At 41.2% G+C, this 27,569-nt stretch overlaps 2 protein-coding genes across 4 annotated transcripts; one reads left to right on the forward strand and one right to left on the reverse strand.

Annotated features, from left to right (window-relative positions):
* Positions 1-829: 829 nt before the first annotated feature.
* Positions 830-23,693, forward strand: LOC101746263 (calcium-binding protein P). 2 transcript variants are annotated; one of them, XM_012694842.4, is made up of 4 exons: positions 830-1,102; positions 10,160-10,307; positions 14,356-14,415; positions 21,728-23,693. In XM_012694842.4, the coding sequence occupies exons 3-4, from the start codon at positions 14,391-14,393 to the stop codon at positions 23,311-23,313; spliced, it is 1,611 nt and encodes a 536-aa protein (XP_012550296.2). In that variant the 5' UTR covers positions 830-1,102; positions 10,160-10,307; positions 14,356-14,390; the 3' UTR covers positions 23,314-23,693. The 2 variants fall into 2 exon arrangements, with proteins under 2 accessions (XP_012550296.2, XP_062525423.1); XM_062669439.1 differs by lacking the exon at positions 10,160-10,307.
* On the reverse strand, positions 23,487-25,983 carry LOC101738863 (uncharacterized). 2 transcript variants are annotated; one of them, XM_004931325.4, is made up of 2 exons: positions 25,648-25,983; positions 23,487-25,023 (listed from the first exon to the last, which is right to left on the reverse strand). In XM_004931325.4, the coding sequence occupies exons 1-2, from the start codon at positions 25,652-25,654 to the stop codon at positions 23,699-23,701; spliced, it is 1,332 nt and encodes a 443-aa protein (XP_004931382.1). In that variant the 5' UTR covers positions 25,655-25,983; the 3' UTR covers positions 23,487-23,698. The 2 variants fall into 2 exon arrangements, with proteins under 2 accessions (XP_004931382.1, XP_021207117.1); XM_021351442.2 differs by having other exon boundaries at positions 25,652-25,982.
* Between the last annotated feature and the right edge of the window lie 1,586 nt (positions 25,984-27,569).

The raw sequence follows: 27,569 nt of genomic DNA on the forward strand, positions 1-27,569 counted from the left end.
AGAAAAATTGGTACCCGCCTGCGGAGTTCGTACACCGTTGCATCGCAAGATACAAATGCACCGGACGTCTTATCCTTTAGGCCACGACGACTTTATAATTAAGTAGCGTTCTAAATACACTATAGTTACTTAACCATTATTTTTTTACCTTTCGTCAAGTAGGTAATGTAATTGATAACATCATTTAGTAGTCTGACCTCGACATGTCTCTTCTGCAAGAATGACCATAACACAATAACCTAACATAAAAAAAAAGTGAAAGCAATTTAAACTTTTTTGAACCTACATACCATATCCAATGTTGGACGTAGTATTCTTTCTCCCAAGACTCGCCACAATGACCGGTCCGGCATAGCCTGCATCCTTGCCCTATTACTATTGCTTCACACAAGAAAAACAACCCAGGACGACTGACAAAACGCCTAACAGCCAGTAAAAACTTTTATTGCTCAATTTTGAATCGGAAACACTGACAATGATAAAATCACATTCCACGTTTTTATGACCAAAGCCCAACGAATTACCCGATAACATGATTATTGCATTTTCGTTTCTATTGAGAACATTAAGATTTGAATTTGAAGATGATTTGACACATAAAATTATCGCTGTTCCACAGTATTCCACAGTTATTGAGATGTTCGTAGTTGCTTTATGCTGTCAACGACATGAGAACTATATTTATGATTTAGGATTTTGAACAATATTGGAAATTTTTTCCTTACCTATTAGCTAGTAGCCTAAGGGGCTATATATAGCTATGCTGAGACCGGATTGGAGATAACGTGTATATGATAACTAAAAAAATCGATAGCTTAGTCAGTGGCTTAGTCATTTTTCAACCCGTAAACACAGCCCACTGAGTTTTACGCCGGATCTTCTCAGTGGGTCGCGTTTCAAATCCGGTGGTAGATTCTGCGAAGCACTGCTCTTGCTAGGTCCAGTGTTAGCAACACTCCGGTTTGTGTCCCGTGAGCTCACCTACATGTTAGGGCGAAGCTGAAATAGCCTCTCAAGGCTATCAGCATAGGTAGAAAAAAAAGTAATTTCTTTGAAGAAGTGTTAAGAAGAAGAATGTAAGCAAGACTTCGCTGTGTCCCAGGTACGACTATGCTCCTCTGTTTTCAGATACAATAAAATGCATTTCAAAAATATTGCCCAAGGGAATAAATCCCATAGCGAAATTGTTCAGCATAAAATCTTACTATAGGTATATCTAATTGCGCTTAAACTAATTTATTCATTTTGAAGGGCAAAATTAAACATAGTTTTGGTTTAAGCTGTGATCTCATTTTGACCTATGATTTAATATTCAAAATGCCAGACTTAGTTTTAAAGTAGGACATTAAATTTTCGCACCAATTTCCAACAACCTTCTGAGTGAATGAGTGAGTGTTGATTTCTGTAAGCAAAGTTTTTTTTTTTTTTATTCCTTATCTGGTTGGACGAGCTCACAGCCCACCTGGTGTTAAGTGGTTACTGAAGCCCATAGACATCTACAACGTAAATGCGCCACCCACCTCGAGATACAAGTTCTAAGGTCTCAGTATAGTTACAACGGCTACCCCACCCTTCGAACCGAAACGCGTTACTGCTTCACGGCGGAAATAGGCGGGGTGGTGGTGCCTACCCGTGCGGACTCCCAAGAGGTCCTACCACCAGTAATTACGCAAATTATAATTTTGCGGGTTTGATTTTTATTACATGATGTTATTCCTTCACCGTGGAAGTCAATCGTGAACATTTGTTGAGTACGTATTTCACTAGAAAAATTGGTACCCGCCTGCGGGATTCGAACACCGGTGCATCGCTACATACGAATGCACCGGACGTCTTATCCTTTAGGCCACGACGACTACAACGTGTATTATTTTGAAGTAAATAATTTTTAACGTGCATCCTAGATCTTTACTTGTCACTCACTCTATTAACACAGTACGAATCATATGAATCAACGTAATTTCACTGAAATATACTTATTTATCTGTAATAATGCATATTATTTACATTGAAAATCATACGTCAAGAACGAACATTGGAACATTGAGAGAATGAAGTGACATTTCGTCAAATAAAACTATACGTTATGTAATAAGTAACTAATATTTAAATTGAAACAAAAAACCTTGAAGAGTTAAGTTACCAGTCCATTGTTACTCTATATTAAAGCAATACATGTATTGGAATATGAGATTTGTTAATATGTGCAGTTTAGAAATACTTTTATTTACACATTTCATATTACGGAGTATTCAAATGGCCGACCTAATTATTATATTATTTGAAACAAGTCTAGTCATGTCTACGAGAAGAAGATTGCGATGGAGACGTGTATATAATCAAAGGATGGAACGTAGCTTGCCGTAACAGAAGAGTTTGCGATAATTATTGCCGTTTTCCAATTATAGCACAGGAGGGCATTATGCGGCATAATGCTCAACTAAGCTTCAGCATAATTCGGCATTGTGCGTCACTGAGTCGCATTATGCTGTGTAATTAACCATTACTTAATGGTAGTTTTCCAATTACAGAGCATAATGCGACTAGTGACGCACAATGCCGAATAATGCTGAAGCTTAGTTGAGCATTATGCCGCATAATGCGCTCTTGTGCTGTAATTGGAAAACGGCCCGTATATGCGCTTCGAAGTTTGCAGATTTTTCTGTGATTAATTTAAAAATATATTTGCAAAAATTGAAACAACAAGAATTTTTTAAATTCGTTCTTTCGTGAACAGGTCGTCTATCGTCTTCGCCTGCCTTATTTGTTTTCTAACTTACCGATAACTACAATCTAACTGCCAACTAATGGTGTCGCATCCCTACTGCGCCTATGGTGTACTGACTACACTAAAACTACAACTAATCTACTAACGACGAGATTAAATATAGTGTTGTTTTTAGTTATATCATATTTATTGTGTATTCCGAATTTCATAAACAAAAAGATCGAACAAAGATTTTGTCTTAAGTTTTGCATCGCCAATAGAATATCGTGCTCAGCGGTAGGTATAAGTGTATAAGTTTGTACAAGCGTTCAAAAACAGGCGAGATTTTCCACCTATTCGCTGGTATCCTAGGGGGATATATCAGCTTCTCGCGGACGAGTGGATGAGTACACGCGTACAACCTAATTAAGCGGCCGAGATTTGATGGAAGATTTGCCTTTACTTTGGAAGGGCACCAACGTCTAAAACTGAAATTAACATAGCAAAAGTGAAGGCAATAGTGACTGAAAATCCTCATTCAAGTTTGATGCGATCGCCGCCGAAGTTTCTGTCTCTTTGGTGTGAAACATGTTGCCGCTTGGCTAGTCTCAAAAGATCTAAATTTTGTGAGCACGAAAAGCCCACCGGCTGTCTAACACGAGGCCGAGGTACTTCAACTGCACCCCGACCCCTATCCGGACGCCTCCAACCACGATGTGGGCGTCAACGGGTGGCGCCCTCCGCGGCCCGTGAAACCACAGAGCCTCGGATTTACTGAGCGCCTCGTCGAGACCCAGCCTCTTTATCCTTCCGACGACGAGGGTCACCCCCGCTGTGGCGAGACGGGCAGACTCTCTATAATCATCCCCCCGGGCCACGACCAACGTGTCGTCCGCGTAACAAATAATGCGGAGGCCCGGGAGGAGGGCGCCCCTGAGCACCCAGTCGTACCCGATATTCCACAAGAGGGGGCCGAGAACCGACCCTTGCGGAACACCACGCACGACCGGAAAACGATGAAGGGTCCCACCGTACCCGGTACATACGACCGACCTGGCCCCCAAATAGGACCCAACCAGGTAGAGGGGCACTCCATGCCTCTCCAGTGCCCCCCCTATCACGGTCCAGGGCAGAGTGTTAAATGCGTTGGCGATGTCAAGAGACACCGCCAGCGCCACCCCACCCCGAGGAACGGCCTCGTCCGAGAGGGACCGCACGCGAAGAATTGCATCCACGGTCGAACGGCCGGAAGCCGTACTGCTCCGCCGACAGGTCAGGCCCCACCCCGACCAGGTGCCGAACGATGCGGGCAGCCAGAATACGTTCCAGCAATTTTCCCGCCTCGTCCAGTAGTACGATAGGACAGGCGGCTGTATCCACCGGGCGCCCCTCCTTCCTCAACAACACAAGTCTACCCGTCCGCCAGAGCGACGGAAACCGTCCCGACTCCAAGCAGCCATTATATAGCTCAAGGAGCCGGTCCCCCAGGGCACCGAGGGCCAAGGCCAATACCCGGCCGTGGACTCCGTCCGGGCCGGGGGCCGTGTCTTTTGCAGTCATCTTGACAACGGCCACCCGGAGCTCTGCCTCGGTAATACGGGGCACCTCAGCAGGAGCTTGGCCGTCGACGGTGTCAGACGGCCCGCCCATAGCGGGAGGGACAAAACCCGCCCGCTCCTGCGGGAACAACGCCGAAACGATGTCCCGCAGCTGCTGAGGCTGGAGACGCTCAGTCATAGAGGAGGCCCACGGGCGTAACTTGCCGCGTACCAATTTGTATGGGCTCCCCCACGGATCCACTTCGAGCGCCTCCAAGAGTCTCTCCATGTTCTGCTCCTTGGCCCGCCTGATGGCCAGCCGCAGGGCGTCCTTCACAGCGCGATATTCGCGGTGCAGCCGAGTTTCCTCCTCCGCGAACGCGACGGGCTCGTCGCGCCGCAGGCGGCGGCGACGGCGGTGTCTAGTGCACTGGCGGCTCGCTCGAATGGATACCGCACGCAGTCTTGCAATTTCGGGCGACCACCAGGGCGACTGTCGCCGTCCAGAATGCCGAGGGCCGACCCGGGGCATCGAAGCATCACATATGCGGTGCATTGCGCCCCGGAACCATTCGGCCTCGGTTTCCACATCGAAAGGTTGTGGGCGCGTGGGCACCCATGCCGCCACCATAGAGGCCTCCACCAGGAGCTCCCTGTTCAGGAGCTTCAGTGCCCACTTAGGGAATGACCGGGATGCACTCTGCGGGGGGTCAACCCCGCGGGCACCTGCAGCCCGCGTCGGCGCGGGGGCAGAAAGATCGTACCGGATATACCGGTGATCGAACAACGATTCCGCCCCCACCACCACTCTCCAGCCGAGGATGCGCCGTGCGACGGGCGAGCTCGCGAACGTCAAGTCCACGATAGACTCGCCCGTCCACCGCACGCAGGTCGCGGTCGAGCCCCTGTTAACGATACAGAGACCGACCGTGACCGCCCACTCCTCCAGCAGCCTACCACGAGCGTCCGTGAATGGGGAACCCCAAGCGACACACTTCGCATTGAAGTCCCCCGCCAGTATCACTGAACAGGGAGCGAGGTGACGAGCGATCACCTCTAGCCCGTCCAGGAACCGCCCGAACCCGATGGTAGGCCGATTCGGAGAAAAGTACACCCCGATCCCGACGATATTTTCTAACTGTACCGCGACGATCCCGGGGCCCCTGGTCACCATCGCCAGGGGGGGGGGGACCATCGCGGATCTTCTGATATGTATGGCCGCCACGCCATCAACGTCCCCAAACCAACAGTCATCCGCTGGGGGAACGAAGTATGGCTCGGCGACCACAGCCACGTCAATTGACCACTCCGCCATGGTCTGGAGCAACATGTCCTGAGCCCCAGCGGAGTGGTTCAAGTTTCCTTGGAGGAAGCGATAGGTGTGATCCATTAAGGCTGGACCACATCCATCGCTCCCTCCCCTACTCCATTGCCCCCGCTATCGGGCGCGAACGCCTCAGCGGGGGACAAAGTGCCGGCCGGTGCTCCTCCGGCCAACCGCTTCTTTTGACGCCGCTTAGCTTGGCGGCGCCGATTTCGTTCTGCGTTCTTGCTGGCCGGAGGGCAGGCCTTGCCCCCGGCCCGGTGGTCAGCCTCGCGCCCGGCCGCCGCACATAATAAGCAATGCGGCGCAGCCGAGCACACGGCCGCCTTGTGTCCAGGCTGACCACAGCGAAAGCACAATCCGCTGCGGTCAACCGCACTCACGCATTTAGCGAGGCAGTGCCCAGTGCTGGAGCATCTGAGGCACCACCAGGCGCGTGGTTCAAGAAGGCGCACGCGGGCCGCTATCCAGCCCACGCGCAACCTGCCCGGTTCCCCTGACGGTCTCCCGAGCGGAGGAGCAGCCAAGGAGGTGGCCGCCTCTACCGGGCAACGCACCCAAACAGAGCCAGCCCCGGTATAACCGAGGCGCAGCTCGCCTACAGTTATATTCTCCAGGGCGCAGTTGCCCCGGGCGGCAATAGCCGCCGCCACCTCATCCTTAGTGGTGCAGTCGTCCAGGCCGGTCACTCTCAATTCAGCCATTTTGACCGGCCTGTGCACTCGAACTTCCTCCTCAGGCAGAACCGTACGGAGCTTCGCCGCCAGACGCTCCGCGATGCCGGAACTATCGGCACCGGGACACTCTAGTAGCTTGGCCCCATTGGCCGTCAGCCTACAACGGAGGCCCTCCCCCGCCCCGATCTCGTCCAGATCAATAGCCGCGCGCGCCCGGGAGACTACATCTCCGTATGACATGCCCTTGGCCTCGGCGGCCGGCAGCCACGTTAAGACCACTGCCGCCGACCGCGGCGCGCGCGACGACTTCTTCTTCGTCTTCTTTTTCTTGGCGGCCACAGGCGCTCGACCCTGTTGGGGAGCAGCCTGAGACGCCGCGGTGGCCGGTGCTCCACCCACTTGGGGAGCTGTCGGTACGGCCCTCTTGGCACCCCGTCGGGCCACCACATTCCACCCCTCGTCCATGTTAGACGGGGGCGGAGGAAATTCGACCATCTAGATCTAATTTACGATTCCCCGCACTATGAGCACCAGATAATGATATAAATACATTTATGCGTTCATGTAAAGAATTAAAACGTGCACAAAGAACAAACCGATCTATACGTCACTGATCTCTCTGACCTATGAGAATCGAACTCACAACACTCGGTCTAGTATTCAAGAGCGCTAGTCACTGCGTCACTGAGTTAGACAATAATCAATCTGTGTTCATTAACAAATAAACTAAATAACAAATCATGCAGGGAATTTAAGGTTTCGTGGGACGCGGTGTTGGAGTTTGTATGTGTAAATAATGGCAAGCAACATTTGTCACATTTGAAGTAACAGTTTTCGAATATTGGAATGCTTATTTAAATGTTTAAAATAGATGATGTTGAAAGAGAACTTCAGTGATGACCTTACTTCTCATCTAGACACGGACAGTGCTACAACTTAGGGTTTTATAAATGTGTATGTAATAGTGTACAAAGTGTTTGCAATATTTACGATCTACGATCGATGATTTAAACCATGAAGCAGTGTTTTTAAAATAGCCCCTTACGTCCAGAGTCCAGTCCCTTCAAATAGAACCGTCCAACACGCGGAGAGCGTCCGCTAACTATCGCCTCTTTAGATTTCGTGACAGCGAAATATGAACTAGCTTATTACATTGGACTCGCTTTGCCAGACGATTTTTTATTTAATGTTATCGCTACCAAACATCTCAGCATCAGACTCTGGGCCAATTTGAAGATTTCTTGAAAAATAATCGAAATCAGTCCTTTAGTTTCGGAATCGATAGGAAACATAAATACTGGTGGTAGGACCTATTGTGAGTCCGCACGGGTAAGTACCACCACCCTGCCTATTTGTGCCGTGAAGCAGTAATACGTTTCGGTTTGTAGGGTGGGGCAGCCGTTGCAACTATACTTGAATATAGCTTAGAACTTATATCTCAAGGTGGGTAGCGAATTTACGTTGTAGTTTTCTATGGGCTCCAGTAACCACTTAACACCAGGTAGGCTGTGAGCTCGTAAATGCGCCACCCAATTTGAGATATTAGTTCTAAGGCCTCAGTTACAACGGCTGCCCCGCCCTTCAAACCGAAACGCATTACTGCTTCACGGCAGAAATAGACGAGGTGGTGGTACCTACCCGTGCGGACTCACAAGAGGTCCTACCACCACTAAAATCGGTTGTCCGTTTTTAGCTTAGCAAATTAATATTTTGTAAACCTACATTCAGGGAATTCTCATTATATTAAACAAGCACTATTTCAAAATTTACTTTAATCTAGTAATAGGATATGACAATCTAATGATCTGCTATGCGATTAATATCGTATTATCAAATACTTCAGTTAGAAAGCGAAGCTCGTCTGCAATCAGGCTATCTTGTAGGCATCTTTTGAAGCAAAAATTATTGCATACAAACTCAACCATTGTTGATTAGACTTTAAAAATAGAGCTTACAAATGAATTTCGACCTAAGACCAGCTTTTTAAGGTGCAAATTTCATTTCATTTTTCACGTCTCACCTTTCGCATAGATAAGAATTATTGGATGCCAATCTAATTTAGTGATGCGCTGTATTTCATTGTCATGCTGATTTCAAAAAAGCTGATCTGATACGTTGCCATTGCCGTGAAGACGATCAATGATTTTACTTGATTGAAAATAATCTAATAAAAAATATGTAGAAGAAATAAAAATCTACTTACTGTTCTAAAATTATATTTAAATTTACAATTCACAATATTTTTTAAAACAATAGGATAGTCGAAATATGTGAATGATTGAATCGAATGACAATTTAAAAATATTTCAACGTTTTTCAAATTGATAGCCAGTCTGAGGACTGGGAGAGATATTGTAAGCAAAGGAGACACGAAAGGATTGGCGCAAATCGGATATCAACAATAGGAAATCATAATTGCGGTTTCGAATCTTTTTTTTATGTATGCGCTAGTACTGGTGGCCCGGTGGCCTTTCCAGTTTCACCAGGACAGGTGGGCGAGCAGAGACTCAGACAGGAGGGGTGGGATTTGCTAACAGCTATCCGAGTGCCTCCAAATGAGACCTAACAACTCAAGAGCAGCTGCTTCGCGAATGAACCTACTACCGGATCTGAATTGCGACCCGTTGAGAAGATCCGGCGAGAAACTCAGCGGGCTGATGCTTAGGTTAGGGGTTCCGAATCTATGATATCGCTATAAGCAATATCGATTTATGAGCTGTATATCGAGATAAACGTAAATACGTCTACTTATGCTGATTGAGTTTAAATAGCTGTAATAATATGTACCTATAGCTTTAATTTATTGTAATATTTCCCAAACAATAGATGTATTTTAATTTATATCCAGATATAAAATCTCACGTCGATCGTTCGTTACATATTAATATGCAATCACGATCATCAGTCCTTACAATTGTAACTTAATAATAAAAGGTCATACAGTTACATTGGAATGGCGCCAAATGAGAAACAACATTTTAAATAAAGCAGTTCTTGTTAATATACATTTTCCAAATAATGAACATTAAAATGAAGACGTCGTGGCCTAAAAGATAAGATGCCCGGTACATTCGTATCAAACGATGCACCGGTGTTCGAATCCCGCAGGCGGGTAACAATATTTCTAATGAAATACGTACTTAACAAATGTTCACGATTGACTTCCACGGTGAAGGAATAGCATCGTGTAATAAAAATGAAACCGACCAAATTATAATTTGCGGAATTACTGGTGGTAGGATGTCTTGTGAGTTCGCACGGGTAGGTACCACCACTCTGCCCATTTCTACCGTGACGCAGTAATGAGTTTCGGTTTGATGGATGGTACAGACATTATACTGTAAACACTGAGACTTAGAACCGATGTCTCGAGTTCTCGGGCCCATAGACATCTACAACGTAAATGCCGCCAACCACCTTGAGATATTAGTTCTAAGGTCTCAGTATAGTTACCACGGCTGCCCCATTCTTCAAACCGAAACGTATTACTGCTTCACGACAAAAATAGGCAGGGTGCTGGTACCTCCGCATGCGGGCTCACAAGACGTCTTACCACCAGTGAGAACAGCCTGGGGAATAAATAAATAAAAAGGCAGTAAACTCTAGGTACATGATACGTCCTACCACCAGAAAAAGAGGTTTGCCGATCGCACATCTATTTTATATAATTGGGAAATAAATAGCACACACAATATAGGTATCCTAATCAAATGAAAATTTACCCTACATATTAAATGTGAGATTATGAAATTGTTTGAAGTAATAGTATTTTAAATTTTAATTTAAAGGCAAAATTGAAACGTGACTGAACAATTAACTTCAAGTAAATTCCAAAGGAAAACAGCACGAGTTACATATATTTACTTTACGACTTCGTTTCAGTCACAAACAATTAAGTTTTCGGTATTCGCAGCCTTCGTTGGAAGCTCTCGACCGCAGGCGAGTGACCTACACGGCGTAGGATGTTTCGCGCATCCCTTCGAGCCGTGGTAGACAATAAAAGCGAGTGCTATGGCAATACCGCACAGTTCGCGCCTAAACGTTAGCGCTGCGTACGCACGGTGAGTTTTCAGTACCGTAACACACTATCAACGTAAAAAGTGGACGTTGCATTCGAAATAAGGCTTACAGTGTTGTGATTTCAGTGTCTTTGCTTTATTAATTTTTTTTTTTACAATTAATACCATTTATGGAAGGTTTAGTCGTTTTAAATAAGGTCGCATTTTAAAATTCAGGAAAAAAGACGCTCAATAATTTATGGGTCGTGAATTATTTTGAAAAAATGTTTTTTTTTTATAGCAGCCAATCAAAATTAAGTCTTCAATCAATCGTCTTTAAAAATCAAACTACGCCCTCCGCATGACAGAGTCGTCTAAGTCTTTCTTAGCCCATCGCAAGGGAGATACATACGTACGAGGCATATCAGACTTTGTTACGCACTTAACGTTTATCTGGCCAAGTGAACAAATACCTGAGCTCACTGCAAATTCCAAATCACACAATCTTAACTACATATTTCGATGTTAATAATGACATTACTATAGTATTCATACAAAACATACGTACATACGTAATTTTTTTTTAAAATAAACCACAACAGCAATTACCAGTTAATTTTCTCATACAATAAAAGGTTACATACTTTTCACATTACCTACAGCATTTTTCCCGGACTAATCTTTGACAATGCAAGCTTTTTGCGTACGGTAATAACAATTGTAGCGATTTGCGCCGAACGTACGCGTGAATTATTTCTTTTTCATTTTAATTGTAGTTTGGGAATGTCGTAGTTTCCGTTTGAACGTGTTCAGACAAGACTAGGTGTGTGCGTATTGTGCAGAAAATCGGTAATCGACACGGAAATACTTGTAGAGACAGACTGCTGAGACAGAATTAGATTTATGGTTTGTGATGTATAATGTCGGAAGGAAAATCTTCCGCCGAGCGGGTGTAATTGCTCGGTAGACTGACGATCCGAATGTTGTCGTTCGGAACTTGTTATATGCTAGCTTATCTTGAAAATGTCGTAAGCGAGATTCAGGCATCTGTCAAATATCTTGTGTTATATGATGGCTACCTGCCACAGTGGAAAACGAAACATCGTAAATACGTATACAGGGTGTTTATGGATCGTTTGGAAAATGAAACGATCTTATACTATCTACCAACGGAAAACATTGTTAGTAATAAATTTTAACGATAGACTACTGAGATAGAATTAGATTTATGGAAAACGAAGAGTCGTAAATATATAGATAGAGTGCCTTAGAGATTGCTTGGAAGACGAAACGATCGCTTCTACCCAACTTCAATGGAAAAAAAAATATCATTTATTAATCTCAATAAATTTCGTAAACGCGCAATGTAAAGCAAATATGGTAGACGCTACTCGCTTTTTTTTGGATTTCGTAACGTGTGCACACCGCCCATACTGTTTGAAGTAGTTACTATAAGCTATAGACATCAAAACCTGAATGACGCCACCTATCTTGGGACATAGGGCTGAAGCGACAAATGTATAAAAAAAACTACTGCCTCACCCTTCACAACGGAACGTAGGATTGCTTTGCAGCCGAAATAGGTAAATGGTGGAACCTACCCGGGCAGGTTTATAGCCCATCTCACGATTCCCACAACTGTACACGTATATATTATTAATATAAAAAAAAACGTTGATAACGTTTGTTAAAGACCATTATATCAAATGTAAACTTTGTAGATATGCATATAATTGAAATTAAATGAAAAAAAGAAAAGTTTTTATGTAACAGTATTTATGGCCAGACTAATTATTAATCATAAAATATGTGAGCGAAAGGTTTGTGAACATTTATATCCTCGTTGTAAAATTCATAAAATCATAGAGGGCACAAAATAATATGTTTTTTTATTGCTTAAATGCCAGAATGCCAAACGTCAGAAATAGGCAGGCTGGTGGTACCTACCCGTGTCGGTTCACAATACCCTTTACCACCAAATTATGTGTATTTATTTGTACCTATGTATTTGTATGTCAAATACATAATTCATACATACCAAATTCTTTAATGTAACATCAATTATTTTAAATCGATAATTTTTGTGGATGTTTTCTAATTTATTTTTCGGCGAAATTTTAATTTGAAATACATATTAAATATTAAATTAATATGATTTAAGTTTAACTGTCTACATTTATCTAAACAAAGACTCCGTACTATTACATACTATTCTTTTCTCTGTTTTCCAACCTTTTGTATTGTTTCTTTTTAACTATTCACGGGCTTTATTTAGAGTTGAAATCATTTTTGTTAGAAACAGGTCTGTTTTCGGAATATTAGAAGGGAAAACGAAATGTTTTTCCAGCGCATTCCCAACCTAGTAGTTGTTCCTAACTTTCAATGCAAATAAAACGCATTGCCGGTCGCAGCAGAGAATATGCCGGATGGTATTAGCCACCCGTACGGGTTTAATACCACTCGCCTCAACAACCATTTGAGAGTCATGCGTATAAACAGACGTACAATAAGATTTACCTACGGAACCTTAAGTAAGTCTCGAATTCAATAAACGATATGATTTGAAGTTTGTAAAAAGAATAACCCGCTGAGTTTCTCGCCGGATCTTCTCAGCGGGTCGCGATTCCGATCCGTTGCTAGATTCTACTAAGCACGGCTAATTCTCACATATTGAGCCCGTGAGCTCACTTACCCGTCCAAGCGTAGTTGGAATAACTCCGTAAACTACCAGCGATTACTGGTGGTAGGACCTCATGTGAGTCCGCACGGGTAGGTACCACCGCCCCGCCTATTTCTGCCGTGAAGCAGTAATGCGTTTCGGTTTGAAGGGTGGGGCAGCCGTTGTGACTATACTGAGACCTTAGAACTATAATTAACTATATCTCAAGGTGTGTGGCGCATTTACGTTGTAGATGTCTATGGGCTCCAGTAACCACTTAACACCAGGTGGGCTGTGAGCTCGTCCACACATTTAAGCAATAAAAAATAAAAAGATTAGGTAGTGAAAAACAAAAAGCTCATTACAATCACTAAAGAGCCATCAAATGCACTGTGCATTCCTTACATCTGCGTAGCGCAAAATCATTATAAATAAATCGGCGTACCGCCCGGGGTTAGCATGTAACCGACCCTTAATGATAGTGGCGTGACTTGCGTGTGATCGGGGGGCTGTTTTGCAACAATCATTAGAGACGTTACATTGTTAAACGTGTTGTAGCTGATATTGGCTGCTCAGTAAATGATTCGTTTGCGTATCGACGCAGCATCGATAAACTATGCATCTGTTATTTAAAGTGCATCCAGCAATACAATAAAAATATGAAAAGGACGTAAATGCATTCAATAAGCGGCTCGAGAGGTGTCTACATTCTTCCTAATAATTACAAAACTCATAGCAGTGTTTAGAGATGAATACTTTAAATTCACACGCGAGATACCTAGTGGTTCATATAATACCAGTATAGGCGTATAGTAGATATCAAACCACTGTTATTTGTACAATACATTTTAAACTTCAACAGTTCTAAAGGGGCTGGTTTGGTTATTCTTCATTTTTCAGTATGGTAATAGTCTTCTTGCAATGTCATTATTGTCAATGTCAAGTTTATAAAAATCTCTAATTATTAATTAAATGATATTGATGAAAAATTAAGCGATATGAAATTAAGTTGTTTTAATTGAAAACGTAATCTATTGGGATGTAATTGCTATAATGCTATATAGACTGATGCTAAACTATTAATGACCCGAATAACACGTTTCATACTAAACAGATACAAATTTAGAAATAATTGGCACAACTTTGATCTTCGCGTTCCCGCCAAAAATTGTATGGCTATATTTTTTAAAGTGATTTTATGACCTGGTGACCTGGTAAATAAGACCTTTAGGTCAAGCCACGGCTATATTCAAAATGCGATATCTCTAGTGTAGGACGGTTCCGAAAAGAGGCAGTCCAAGACCTTGTTTGTCTATCAAACATCTGTCATAACCGAGCTATAAAATCCATAGATTATACACTTAATATATGATAAAATCGATTACCCTTATTACTACGGATCTACACTACGCGGTCCGTCAAATGTTTTTAAATTAATTGTTTTTGTTTCAGATTTAGTTTAAGAACCGTCAGATAGCACCAACACGATGCTGCGTTTGTTCACGTTTTGCTGTAAGTGTACAAATGTCTCGACACAATTTTATATTTATAATAGGGCAGACAAGTCTCAGCCCATAGGTCCTAGTGATTACCGGAGTTTATGCCCTCCGTTCTGTCAATTTCTACAAAACCTAGTATACTATACAATCATAATAAATCTAGTATACTTTATGGTTTGAAGATTATCTGAATTTTTTCTTACAATGTGCGCGGTGACTGTGTCGAGGAAACATAGGATTAATTCCACGTTTTCTTTTTAAGTGTCTTGTTCAATAAAAATACCAACTGGATAATCTATTTTATTAATTCTATTATATAAATCTGGATATCCGATCGGAGTTGAGAACAACAATGTAAGCACGATTGAGTTAAGTACAAAGGTTTATAGTCAATTTAGATGTTCTTAGAGTACATCTGTAAAAATTGTCAAGTACCTATTCGTTGAAGAGAAACGCAAATATACCTGAGATGTCGTACATTCACCATCTTAATTTGATTTCACATTTAATTTAATATCTTCTAAAACGACTACCTATGCGCTTCCGTAATCAATACCTACATGTCTTTATTTAAGTGACTGTAGTATTCATATTTATTAGTATAAGTATATTTTTGTTTTTAATTGTAATAATTGTTTTGGAGTAGCTAGCATCGACGTAAAATTATAAGGAATACCGTTTTAATTGCTTAGATGAGTGTACGAGCTTTCGGTCCAGTTACCGGATCCCATAGACATCTACAACTTAAATATCGCCAGCCACCTTGAGATACGATTTTTAAGTTTTATTCAGTCCAATGGCTGTTCCACCGTTCTAACCAAAACGCATAATTACTTCACGGCAGAAATAGGCAGGGTAATGGTGCCTACCCGCGCGGACTCACAACATGGTTCACTGGTGGTAGGAGCTGTTGTGAGTCCGCGCGGGTGGGTACCACCACCCTGCCTATTTCTGCCGTGAAACAGTAATGCGTTTCGGTTTGAAGGGTGGGGCAGCCGTTGTAACTATAGGTACTTGAGACCTTAGAACTTATATCTCGAGATGAGTGGCGCATTTACGTTGTGGATGTCTATGGGCTCCAGTAACCACTTAGCACCAGGTGGGCTGTGAGCTCGTCCACCCATCTAAGCAAAAAAAAACAAAAAAATTCCTACCACCAGTAAACATCGTGTACCAAATGTGAGAAAATACAATTTTTAACTCAATAATATTTTTTTCATCTTTCATAAAACGTAGACAACATTAACACGTTAACAGTCCGGTGTTACGTATGTGGTACACGGTGAGCGGTTCCGCCGAGTTCGTGTACCCTATGAGGTACACGAGCCGATGTGTTTCTCTACGGGGCCTAGATCCACGGACTTGTCAAATTAGTTAGTGTTTTCTTTGTGGACTTGTGGTCAAGGATCTAATAAATGGAGAAAGTCGAAAACATGTCATATTTTTTTAAAATTCTTAGTATAGCAACACGACATAAAAAAAAACTTAGAAAAAAAATACAAATTTTAATTGGTGAACTAAAAGTTTAGAAAAACAAACAACGCAATATGCTTTTTTGCAAATTTTACATTGCGTTGAGATCCTTTTGGCTTTGGCCTGTGCATATGGAGCAAATCAACCTTCATCAAGAAGGTTTTGGCAGCATCTCACGCATCGTCTTCGGATGAATCGAGATTCTTTCTTACCCAAAAACTCAAAAAAATGTGTTTTTCTCAGCGGCGTAACTTGAACTTGAACGTTTCATGTGCTGCTAGAATGCTTTTCTCTCCTTCTCTCTTTCGGTAAACCTTTTCTCTTTTTATTGACTGTGCCACAGAGGTCTGTATTGCGAGAAAGCATAAATTCTGTCAAAGGGTCGCTCGTGTAGTAGTTGTCAGTTATCATGCAGCGACCTTCATCAAGTAAACCTTCTGCCAATGTTACTACCATACTTCCGGAGGTATCCAAACCAAAAACTTGCACATTTTGACCATTGTAAATTTGGTATCCCTAAGTGTTCTGCAGACCATAGTTTATAGATCTTCATGTTATATTTATGTGTTTGAGGGTATGTATTGGCGGAAAAGTAGTCTGCCGCGGAAGTGTACCATCGATATGGTAATAAACTAACCATACATACGTCTACTGGAACACTCATGAGCCTGTGGTACACGTTAAAGGTACCCGGTAATTTAATTCATAAGTCCGTGTACCGCCCGCTGTACACGGGTATATCCGGGGTCAACGACCATATTTTGTTACTTTTAATGCATCAGCCGATAGGTGGACATCTAATAATGGCCAAAAAATATATAATCACACTTGGACATATGGCGTGTTTCGGAACGCTTGTATGGGGACTGTTAACGTGTTAAAACTACTCTGACGGCTTAATCTCGAATTTTTGATTGGAGTTTTAATATTACAGACGTTTGTAATACTTTATAGTTTCTATGGTCGCGGTCGACTAAGGTGTTATAGTTATGAACATTATTCACCAAGATCTATATAACTATACTTGAGACCTTAGAACTTATATCTCAAGGTGGGTGGCGTTTACGTTGTAGATGTCTACGAGCTCCAGTAACCACTTAACACCAGGTGGGCTATGAGATCGTCCACCCATCTAAACAATAAATAAAAAGATCTCGTCTAGACTGAATTTTCCAAATTAGAATCTGCTCTGGATAAACCAAATGAAATAATTCACAGTCTGCTTACCTACGTCTCAGCAAATTTGCAAATTCAATATTCTCACGATTTAATCCGTAGGTATCTAATTTTATCTAAAACAATAGAGCTAATGTTATTTCGAATTCAATCGCGTAATTTGTCAATTGTTCGCATAATTTTCCCGATAGCTATTCAAGTTTATATATCGGAACTCGATGAAGTGTGGTTTTGCTTCGGATAAATAATTTAAGTTTGTTGTTTTGAATTAGGCCTTGTATGTCCTAGTTTTTTGGTGCTTATTTTTAAATATTAATTTGGACGTTTAACGTAAATAGCTTGTACTGTTCAAAGAATTTGCGTAACAGCTTTTAGTGATTTCTAGAAATTAGCTATACCAAAACTGTAGATCTTGAAACATCTTTATGTATAAAAATGAATTGCTGTTCGTTAGTCTCGCTAAAACTCGAGAACGGCTGGAACGATTTTGGTCTTGAATTATTCGTGGAAGTCCAGGGAAGGTTTAAAAGGTAGATAAATATGAAAATGCTCGGAATTAAATAAAAAAACAATTTTGTTTTCTCTTTGATGTGTCCCCCGTCGGACGGATTCCTTTTGTTAAGTTTATTTTATACAAAAGTTTAGGTCTTTTATTTATCGATTGAGCCACTACGAAGTCTGCCGGGTCAACTAGTATTTTAATATAATCATGGTGAATACCGGAAGACCTCATTAGTCTATGACCCACAATGCAGAACAATAGCCTTCCTATTAACTAGATGTGTTCGGATACCCTTGTTTACATAGAAACCATTGCAACTGAGAATTGTAACATCGAAGGAACTAACAACACCTTCGCACAAAATTTCTATTTACATGTTCATAATTGTGTTTTATCGTTAAAATTGGTACAATTAGTATTCCAAACGGTTTTCTATCTTTATATGTATATTTCTTCTTGCGTGTGTTTATCACTGATCTCGTCTTAAACGGCTGGACCGATTTTAATGAATTTTCTGTGTACCTTTAGGTGGATTCGAGAATGGTTTAGATTTACAAATCAGCCCGGCAGATTGCGCTGCAGTCGGTATCTAGGTTACTAGAAATAATTTATATGGCAAAACAACGTTTGCCGGGCCAGCTAGTCTTAAATAATACGCAACATTTATCTTTGTAATTAAAGGTTCGTTTTATTTGTTAGGTATTAGTATGTTCCAATTCATTGTTTTTAATTGAACTTTAATTAAGTTTAACCCATTCAAATAGCTGAAGAAGTTTTTTGTAATGATATTTTTTTTAATTTTAAACTTTAACTCCTGTTAAGTTGTAAAAATGTCATTTAGACCTTTCACCCGTCGATACGTAAAATATTTTGTATAGTGCTAATAAATTTATATGATACTTGTTCAAAACTTTCAAAAGTATTCTTTTAGTGTTATTTTTCTTTTAAATTGCGAATTATCGATTTATAGAATGTTCTGATTGTTGAGTTCTGTGCCACTAATCTATGGGTCCATAACCGCAGTATTTTCTGACTCGGTAGCTAATTCTGAAACTCACTTTTGCTTTTGAAACAATGTTCCTAAGTCCGATTGCTCCATTTCTGTCGTGAGCGTGACTACCTAGCCCGCAAGCTTCCGTATCGCGGTCAGAACCCTGCGGTTTAGATGCAACCCGTTTTTTAAAATGCCAATTTAAATTTTGACAATTTTTTTGATTAAAGTACTTTTTTATTGCTTATGCCGGTGGACGAGCTCACAGCCCATCTGATTTTAAGTGATTACCGGAGCCCATAGACATCTACAAAGTAAATGCCGCCACCTACCTTGAGGCATGAGTTCTAAGATCTCAGCTTTTACAGTACAACAGCTGCCCCACCCTTCAAACCGAAACGCATTACTGCTTCACGGCAAAAATAAGCAGGGTGGTGGTACCTACCCGTGCGGACTCACAAAACTTACTTTCTTCTGTGGTACTTACTTTTCCTATACCTAGTCAGGTCATAAATTCTGTCACATGTTTAATGTAAAATAATTGAAACAAGTTTATTCATTATGTTACCATTCATATACCAAAATGAACTTAACAAAACATAGAATCTTATGACACTAAAGTTTATTCAAAATGACCTCCGTGATTTTGAATACAGGCCTTCAATCTGCGCGGCCAGTCGTCTATTGCAGCACGAACGAGGTCCATGTCAATATCGGCGGCTGCCTTAATCAAGGATGTCTTGAGTGACTCCAAATTGGGATGAGACTTTGAGCACGCCTTTTCCTCCGAGTGTTGCCCTATCTTGTAATCTAACGGATTCAAATCTGGACTGGAGGAGGGCCAGTCTTCGTGCCGGATGAAGTCGATTTCACGCGCCGCCAGCCAGTCTTGTGTGCTCTTTGTTCTATGAGCTGGCGCCGAATCTTGTTGGAATACCCAGTGCCTGTTATTGAACATGGTATGAGAAACAGGTTCCACAAGGTTCGTCAGGACTGTATTTTGATACACAACTGCATTCGTTTTTACACCTTTCTCACAAAAATGTACCTCTGTGAAGCCCCAATAAGAAACTCCCAACCATACCATGAGCGAGGATGGAAAATGACCTCGTTGGACACGCGGAATACGGTTGCTCACTTCTTCACTACTGTGTGCGTACACCTTATCATTTTGTTTGTTGTAGCTCTCTTCTACGGTAAAAATTTTTTCATCCGTAAAAAGAATTTCCCGATATTTTTTTCCCGCGTACCGCTTCAACAAAGCGCGGCATCTCTTCAGTCTCAGGTCCATTAGAGGAGCATCCAAACGATGTCCTGTTTTTCTTCGATATGCCCGAAGCCCTAAGTCTTCATTTAACACCCTTTTCACCGTGGTTCTGCTTAACCCCATCTGAAGGGCTAACAGTTTCTGCTTACGTTTGGGATTTCTTTGAATTCGCACCTTCACAGCTTTTATCACTGCTGGAGTCCTAACAGACCGAGGGCGACCACTTCTTGACCTGTCATCTACACTAGAGTCTTCATTGTATCGTTTGATGGTACGATAAACGAATCTTTTGGTTATATTAAAATTTTTCAGTATGTTAAAAATTTGAATTGGCGCGTAACCGCAACGATGCAACGCAATAACTGCAACACGGTCTTCTTTAAGCGTCCACTCCATTATTTAAAAATGAGTAAAATTCTAAAAGTATACATTTTTATTTTCATGAACAATTCAAAATTCGAATTCAATAAACTTTTTTGTGGCCAGCATTCTAAAAGAAAAGTTTTTACTGTGTGACAATACTTATGACCTGACTAGTTATATACCTATTTACGTAGTCCACATATCTACATCTTGAGGACGCTCGGATCTAATGATGATGCGATCTCAACACGTTACAAATCAACTAATGATAGCTCGTAATTTATAAAGCAGACAAAAACTAATTCTATTTGTGGTAGTTGTTCTTGCTAGGGCTAGTATTCGCAAATTCTCTCAGGTGCCCGTGAATAGCCCCTTATGATATGCATCGCCAAACTGCGCATTTTTGTCGAGGCGCAATCATTCATTCCGGTTTTAAGGGTGAACCAGTTGCTATATAACTAACATGACAATTTTTTTTTTTTTGTAAAAGCAGGACGTCTGCTCAATTATATAATATTAAAAGTATTTAGTGCTTTACAAGGATTTTCTTATAGAAGATAGAATAACACAAAATAATCAAAGCACTAAACACAAAATAGTTAGTACTCTGTAATGGTATGTACCTCTTTTGTTAAATTAGCCCATTTAAACTCTTCTAGCTCTATGTTGCATTGAATTTATCGTATGGTCTGTTTGTAAAAGCGGAACTATGTCGACCTCACTGGGGACAGCGGGACAGAATGCCCGAAAGCGGGACTGTCCCGCCCAAATCGGGACGTATGTTCACATTATATGTAACACAGCTGAGATTTCAAGCTAATATCTCAAGGTGGCGGCATTGATATGAGTTTGAGTGTCCATTTATGACCAAACTGCAAACTCGGTACAATACAATAAAAAAAAAAACGGTAACTAAATGTCTCCGACGGCTTGTCAAAACCTCCACGTATATAATGGTGTATCGTTAGATGTTACGAAAAGTTGCTTGTTCTAGAGTTTCGAAATAGATAATCCCACGCGATGTCATCTGTAGCTAGGAGGCCTATTATGTCAGTTACGAGTACTTAGCGACCACTTCGCAAAAGTGTACTCACCACTCAGTAGAAATTTTGAGCCGTAACTTAAGAGGCGTATTTGAATTTGAAGCTATAGTCGGTTTGTTGTTTGATGTGTGCGTATAATGGGACCTGCGGCTCAATGTTAATTAAGAGTGTTTTCTTTAGATTATCGTATGAATATTTTTTTATTTTTTTTTATTGCTTAGATGGTTGGACGAGCTCACAGCCCACCTGGTGTTAAGTGGTTACTGGAGCCCATAGACATCCGCAACGTAAATGTGCCACCCACCTTGATATACAAGTTCTAAGGTCTAGTTACAACGTTCTAAGGTCTAGTTACAACGGCCGCCCCACCCTCCAAACCGAAACGCATTACTGCTTTACGGCAGAAATAGGCAGGGTGGTGATACCCACCCGCGCGGACTCACAAGAGGTCCTACCACCAGCTAACGACATGAGATTCATCTGAGTTAATATAAATAATTAACTTTCCAGTGCTTGTGGCTGCAGCTGTTGCTCAAAATGGTTATGAGTATAATCGTCCTGGCCGACCATTTGGGACGGGCTCTTCATCTACGCGACCTGGTTATCCCTCAGGACTTTCAAATTATCCTACAACTACGCCCTTCTCCGTTCGACCTCAGACTGATGGCTACTCCAGCTCTACGCCCGGATATCAAACTGGAACTTCGGGCTACCCATCAAGCCCGGGATACTCAGGGACTAGTCAACGACCACAAACCGGATACCCTGGACAAGGAACATCGTATCCTAATTTAGGAGAACCGGGGAGTCAAGGGTTAAATGACCCTAGTAGATACCCTGGACAAGATACATCGTATCCAAGTATTCCTGCATACCCAGGCCCGCCAGGATCATCTTACCCAGGACAATCCGGAATCTATCCTGGTCAAGAATCATCTGGAAATTATCCCGGTCAGGATACCAGAGGGCCATCAAGTTCATTCCCTGGGTCTAGATTCCCCGGTCGACCCGGTTCTCCTAGCTTCAATCCCGGTTCTTTTTCACCAGCATTCGGTACAGACGGCACTGGTGCCTACGAAGGTGGGGACTACTCTGCTATACCCGGTCAACCCGATATAGATTATCCTATATTGTCCGACATTCCGCAAACCTCATTTAGCTGTAACTCCCAACAATACCCTGGTTATTACGCTGATGTTGAGACCCGTTGTCAAGTGTTCCACGTCTGCGCGAACAACAAGACTTATGACTTTCTTTGTCCTAACGGAACTGTCTTCTCGCAAGAAGTTTTTGTTTGCGTCTGGTGGAACCAATTTGATTGTAGCTCAGCTCCCAGCCTCTTCAGCCTAAATGCAAATCTTTACGACTACTCTATAACTGGTTCTCAGGGTGGATTCCCAAGTTCAGGACTCAATAATTATCCCGGAGGACAGCGTGGACAGACATTTCCAGGACGTGGACCATTAAGACCTTCGGGTAATTACCCTGGACAATCAGGAGCTCAAGGACCATCTGGTTTCCCAAGTAGTTTGGGACCGCAAGGGCCTCAAGCTAATTTCCCCGGTAGTTCTGGATTCTCTGGGAGCGGACGTCCTCAGAGTCCAGTAAGATATCCTGGTAGCTCAGGAACACAAGGTACCACGAGCAACTACCCCGGTACTTCTCAAAGCTACCCTAATGGTTTTGGGTCTCAGAATCCTTCTACTGGTTATCCTGGTACAAACGGCGCTCAGGGACCTTCATCGACTTACCCATTCACTTCAAATTCTAGACCATCTACTGCCTATCCAGGCAGTGGATCTACTGGAGGATACCCAAACTCAGGTTCTTACTCAGGCAATTCCGGGCCTCAAGGTCCCACAACAGTATACCCTGCTACATCAGGCACTCGGGGACCGTCTTCAACATACCCAGATACATCAGGACAGCGCTACCCGGGATCAGGGCCAGGAGGGTCGTCTTCTGGACCAGGATCTAATAACTATGATGGAAACCAAGGATACCCCTCAGACAAACCAACCGGCTCATTTTTCCCAACCGGAAACGGAGGTAGACCACAACAACCGAACCGACAATATCTTCCACCTAGAAACTAGCTAGTACGTATTTAATTTAAAATAATGGTGTCACACACGTTTTAAGGATATTTAAATACAATTAGAGACGATTAAGACAGAGCATGCAGCCAGTATGTAAGCTGTAACGTAAACAGACGAAAATGTTGGTGCTATTATGAAGAAAAAAAAAATAGAATTAAGAATAGGCTGTATATTTTCAAAATAAATATATTTTCAAAAATGTTTAAAATAATAAAGAAAAAACATGTGATTCGGGAACCGATGTTACCAATAGTTTTTTTTAGTGTATTTGTTTGATTTATTTTGATTTTGCTTAGTTATATTATTAAGAATATAATGTATCTGTATTTGTATATATACGCATTTTTTAACAAATAAACTTGCATGAGCAAAAAATACGTAATTACTTTTCATCGTGTTCATATAATGAAACTCTAGCGGTCCGACTTTTTCTCCTCATCCCCTCCGAATATGTGTGACTTCCAAAACAAGAAATATTCTTATTAAGTATTTCATAAATTTGAGTCAGTTCAGTACAGGCGATTGGCAGCTCATTACCGTCTAAGACGATTTTAATTAAGCCTGGTTGGCCGTGTTTTTTGTGCTGAGCTTGTTGAATCAAAACTTGATGCAATTTTGTGATGCTTGTGTATGTTAAATTGTTGTAAGCCAAGTTCAGATAGCATAACACAAGATTGCCAATGCAAAAAAATTCACCGTCCTTAATTTTTGTAGAACCTGGGCCGAAAGGGTCCATATAGGGTCCTAGCATTTCGTTAGCCAGCATCTCGGCTTTGCAATTTAAATCGTCGTCAGTTAAACTGCTGCGTTTTAGTTTTTCTTTTCGTGAATAGCCTTTACCTTTAACTGAAGTTGCTGAAGTCTTTCTCTTCTTAACGGTGGACTTTTTGCTGATCTGGCTGTATTCATCAAAAGATTTCGAATCGCATTCTCCTATATATTTCATTATAAGGTCTCGTTTCGCTCTCAAATAGCCAATGCGCCTGCGACGCTTTTCTACAATTTCATCGCAAGACAGTGGAAAATCTATTAGATAATTAAATAAACTACAGGCTCCATCATCGGTGATGCGATTACCAGCCAAATTTAAGTACCTTAAGTTTCGGTTTGTTTTTAAAGCCTCTGCTAAGCTTGTTGCACCCACATCGGTTATCTCGTTGATGGAGAGATCAAGGGTTAGTAGATTCGCCTCGGCTGGCCCAAAGAGCTGAAGTTTTGAAGCTATTTGCACACAGACATCATCACTTATTAAGCATTTGCTTAACGAGAGATGGTTTAATCTAATCGGCGAATCTAAAAGCGTTGCATAATTGATTTCTGAAAGTGTAGATCCATTCAGACAAACATCGGTTATCGTGGAAAATGGTATCATTTTTCTCAATTCATGAATTGTGTAAACGTTTGTTTTGCAATTTCTGATATTGATTCTATTGAGTTTTCGAAAATACGGTACCATTAGTCCTATTAATTGCATCAAAATTCGAGGAACGTTACTGACTTTATTAATGACAATTTCAACTAGATTATTCATGTTATCGTATATAGATTCTATGACTATCGTGTCTTTATATTCTATGGATGCTTGCGATGTTGCATCTGTGCAACAACTCAATGCATTCATGTCCAAATTTTGTGCATCTTCTTTTGGTAATGTTGCGTTGTTCTTTCTCTTAGAGTCGTTTCCTTTCGAGGATTTATAAAAGTAATCTGTCAAATAGAAACCAACGAATGAGGTTAAATGCTTTAGTTCAAGTTTTATTCTATGACGTCGCTCATTTACTTAATTGGCTTTGAAAAAAAAGGAAAAAATATTAGCTAATTAGTTAATGTAGGGATTTTTTATTGCTCTTGTAGGTAGACGAGCATGAGTGGTTACCGTCGCCCATGGACTTCAGCAATGCCAGGGGCAGAGCCAAGCCGCTGCCTAGCATAAAATCGTTATTTCATACTTGATTCAGCGAAGTACTGCCCTTGCTAGGGCCAGTGTTCGCAAAGTCGCCAAGTTGAGCCCCGTGAGCTCGCCTGCACGTCCGATGAAGCTAATGTTATATTACTTGAGATTACTAGCTTAAGTAGGAAAAAAAATACTCATTCAAAACTTTTGAATGTCCTTAACTAGATTTATGTATGCTAACACCAGGTAATGCGCCGTTCTACGCGTAAAAAACCCTTTTTAATCTTGGATTTTGTTTTTAAATAATATACACTCTGTTTTTTCCTTCTTCTATTGGCTATCTTAGGAGGAGTCATATTTTTATACATACTAGGTATATGATGTAAAATGATTAAACTATATAAAACATAATTATCAAATCTTATTTACGGACTTACCTACCATTTTGAAAACTTTTTCTTACTACAACAGGGCAAGGACAAAGAAATTGTTTTGTCGCCATTTCTATGTAATCTTTGAACTCCATCACTTTAGGGTCAACAGAGTCATCATGAGCAGATTTGATCGATTTTAGAGACTTTGCCGAACGTACCGACCGCATCGATTGCGTTTTGACTGTTTTCATTTTGTAAAAATAAAATAAGAATACAAAGCAAATAGTGCTTAAGTACTTTACAAAATAAATAGCTTTAAAAAAAGATTAAGTAAACAAAATTATATTATGAAGGTACGATATTACATCCATGTCATGATGCTATGTCAAACATATCCATTGATTAAATTTAGAATTCGGTTACTTACATAAGCACTCTAATTTAAAAAAAGGATTACAAATTGACAGAGTTCTTATTTACTTTATTTAGTTAGTATCTTTAACCTATTAAATTAGGTAATATTCTCATAATAATATGACTAGTAATTTGTGGTCACAGTTTTTATTTTATTTTGTGGCGTTTATGAAAGCACATTTTTATGATGCGTAAGCCAAAAATTCTTTAGTAGATCTCGTTCCAGCACCAGCACCGCGGGTTTCTGTGCCTCAACCAGCGCAACCGGATGCTACTAATGTCCCTTCATGTCCAATCGTGCCTTCGGCACCTCTAACTGCTACTCCTACACATACACCTCAATATACCACCCGGTCAGGTCGCAGAGTCCACTTCTCCAAACCTTTCGACCTATGATCATTTTTCTCTTTTTCTGCGGATTCTCCTTCTCCGTAGGGGGGTGTTGTAGCGTTTATGAAAGCACATTTTTATGATGCGTATGCCGGAACGCATGAGATGTGGAAAAAGAATATAGTCTGTGACAGGAGACCTTTTTACCGCCAAATATTTAAAACGTAAAAATAATTTATAATGTGTTTAATAACTAATGTAATATAATTACTTAGAATTGTTTATGCCGCTACAACAATAAAATTTATATTGTTTCAACTGTGGTGTTAATTATATAAAACACGACTTTACCGCGAAATAAAGGAGGGACTCTATACGAACTTCCTCAATTTTATTCAACGATTTTTACATTTCCCACTCTCCTTTTCTCTCATTTTTGTCACGTATCTCTTGAAATGTATTTATTACTTAAGCGTATCTCTATTTCTGTTCACATCCTCGGAGTAATGTGTATTTTTTATGGTAGCTAATGACGACTGATGAATAAATTTAAATTGTTTAATACACTAAATACATATGTACATATAGGTACAACTAAAATCTGTTTTTGTCTGAATCATAGATTATGTAGTATCATCATAAATTATAACCCCTCATACGACGAAGAAAATCGTAATAATCTACTGAATTACTATTTCATAGAGAATAGAGAATAAAATAATTCTTAGTTGCTTGTTTGTCTTCTCTCCGAAATAAAAAAAAAATGTTTCGACTTTCTACCGTAGTTATTTTTAACTATTAAAAATAATTTGTCTGCTATAATTCGATTTCGATTTATCGCCTCTGATTGTATCCCTAGGAGATACAATTAGGTACAGAAGATATTTGTGATACCTCTATGCAGTCTATGGCTAAGTGTATGATCTATGGTGCATAGATTATATACTTAATATTTTGACTTTTTGGCGGGAACGCGAGTAGTGAAGTTGTGTGATTTGTTTTATTTTGTAAATTTTTTTTTTCACAGGAGAAAATCCCCGGATTCCCATCCGCACGGCAGGTGGGGTATGTGGGAGTCGAACCTCACTAAAAACTCCTGCCGCTCACAGCCGGCGCCCTACCCCGGACCGGGCGGGAACCCAGTCGGAGCTATTGAGACGGCGGGACAGGGTTTACGCAGAGCATATTGTCTGTCTAATTAGTGTTTCTTCAGGTTTAAATGTGTAATAATGGTGGTTTAT

Source organism: Bombyx mori, chromosome 7, assembly GCF_030269925.1.
Source record: "Bombyx mori chromosome 7, ASM3026992v2".
NCBI classification, from domain to species: domain Eukaryota; kingdom Metazoa; phylum Arthropoda; class Insecta; order Lepidoptera; family Bombycidae; genus Bombyx; species Bombyx mori.

Excerpts from the sequence above, each read along its gene's own strand:
- LOC101746263 (XM_012694842.4), top strand. The coding sequence starts at position 14,391 with ATGCTGCGTTTGTTCACGTTTTGCT. Across the intron at positions 14,416-21,727 it reads GCGTTTGTTCACGTTTTGCT|TGCTTGTGGCTGCAGCTGTT; the intron begins GTAAGTGTACAA and ends TTAACTTTCCAG.
- LOC101738863 (XM_021351442.2), bottom strand. The coding sequence starts at position 25,835 with ATGAAAACAGTCAAAACGCAATCGATGCGGTCGGTACGTTCGGCAAAG. Across the intron at positions 25,024-25,651 it reads AAGAAAAAGTTTTCAAAATG|ATTACTTTTATAAATCCTCG; the intron begins GTAGGTAAGTCC and ends TCTATTTGACAG.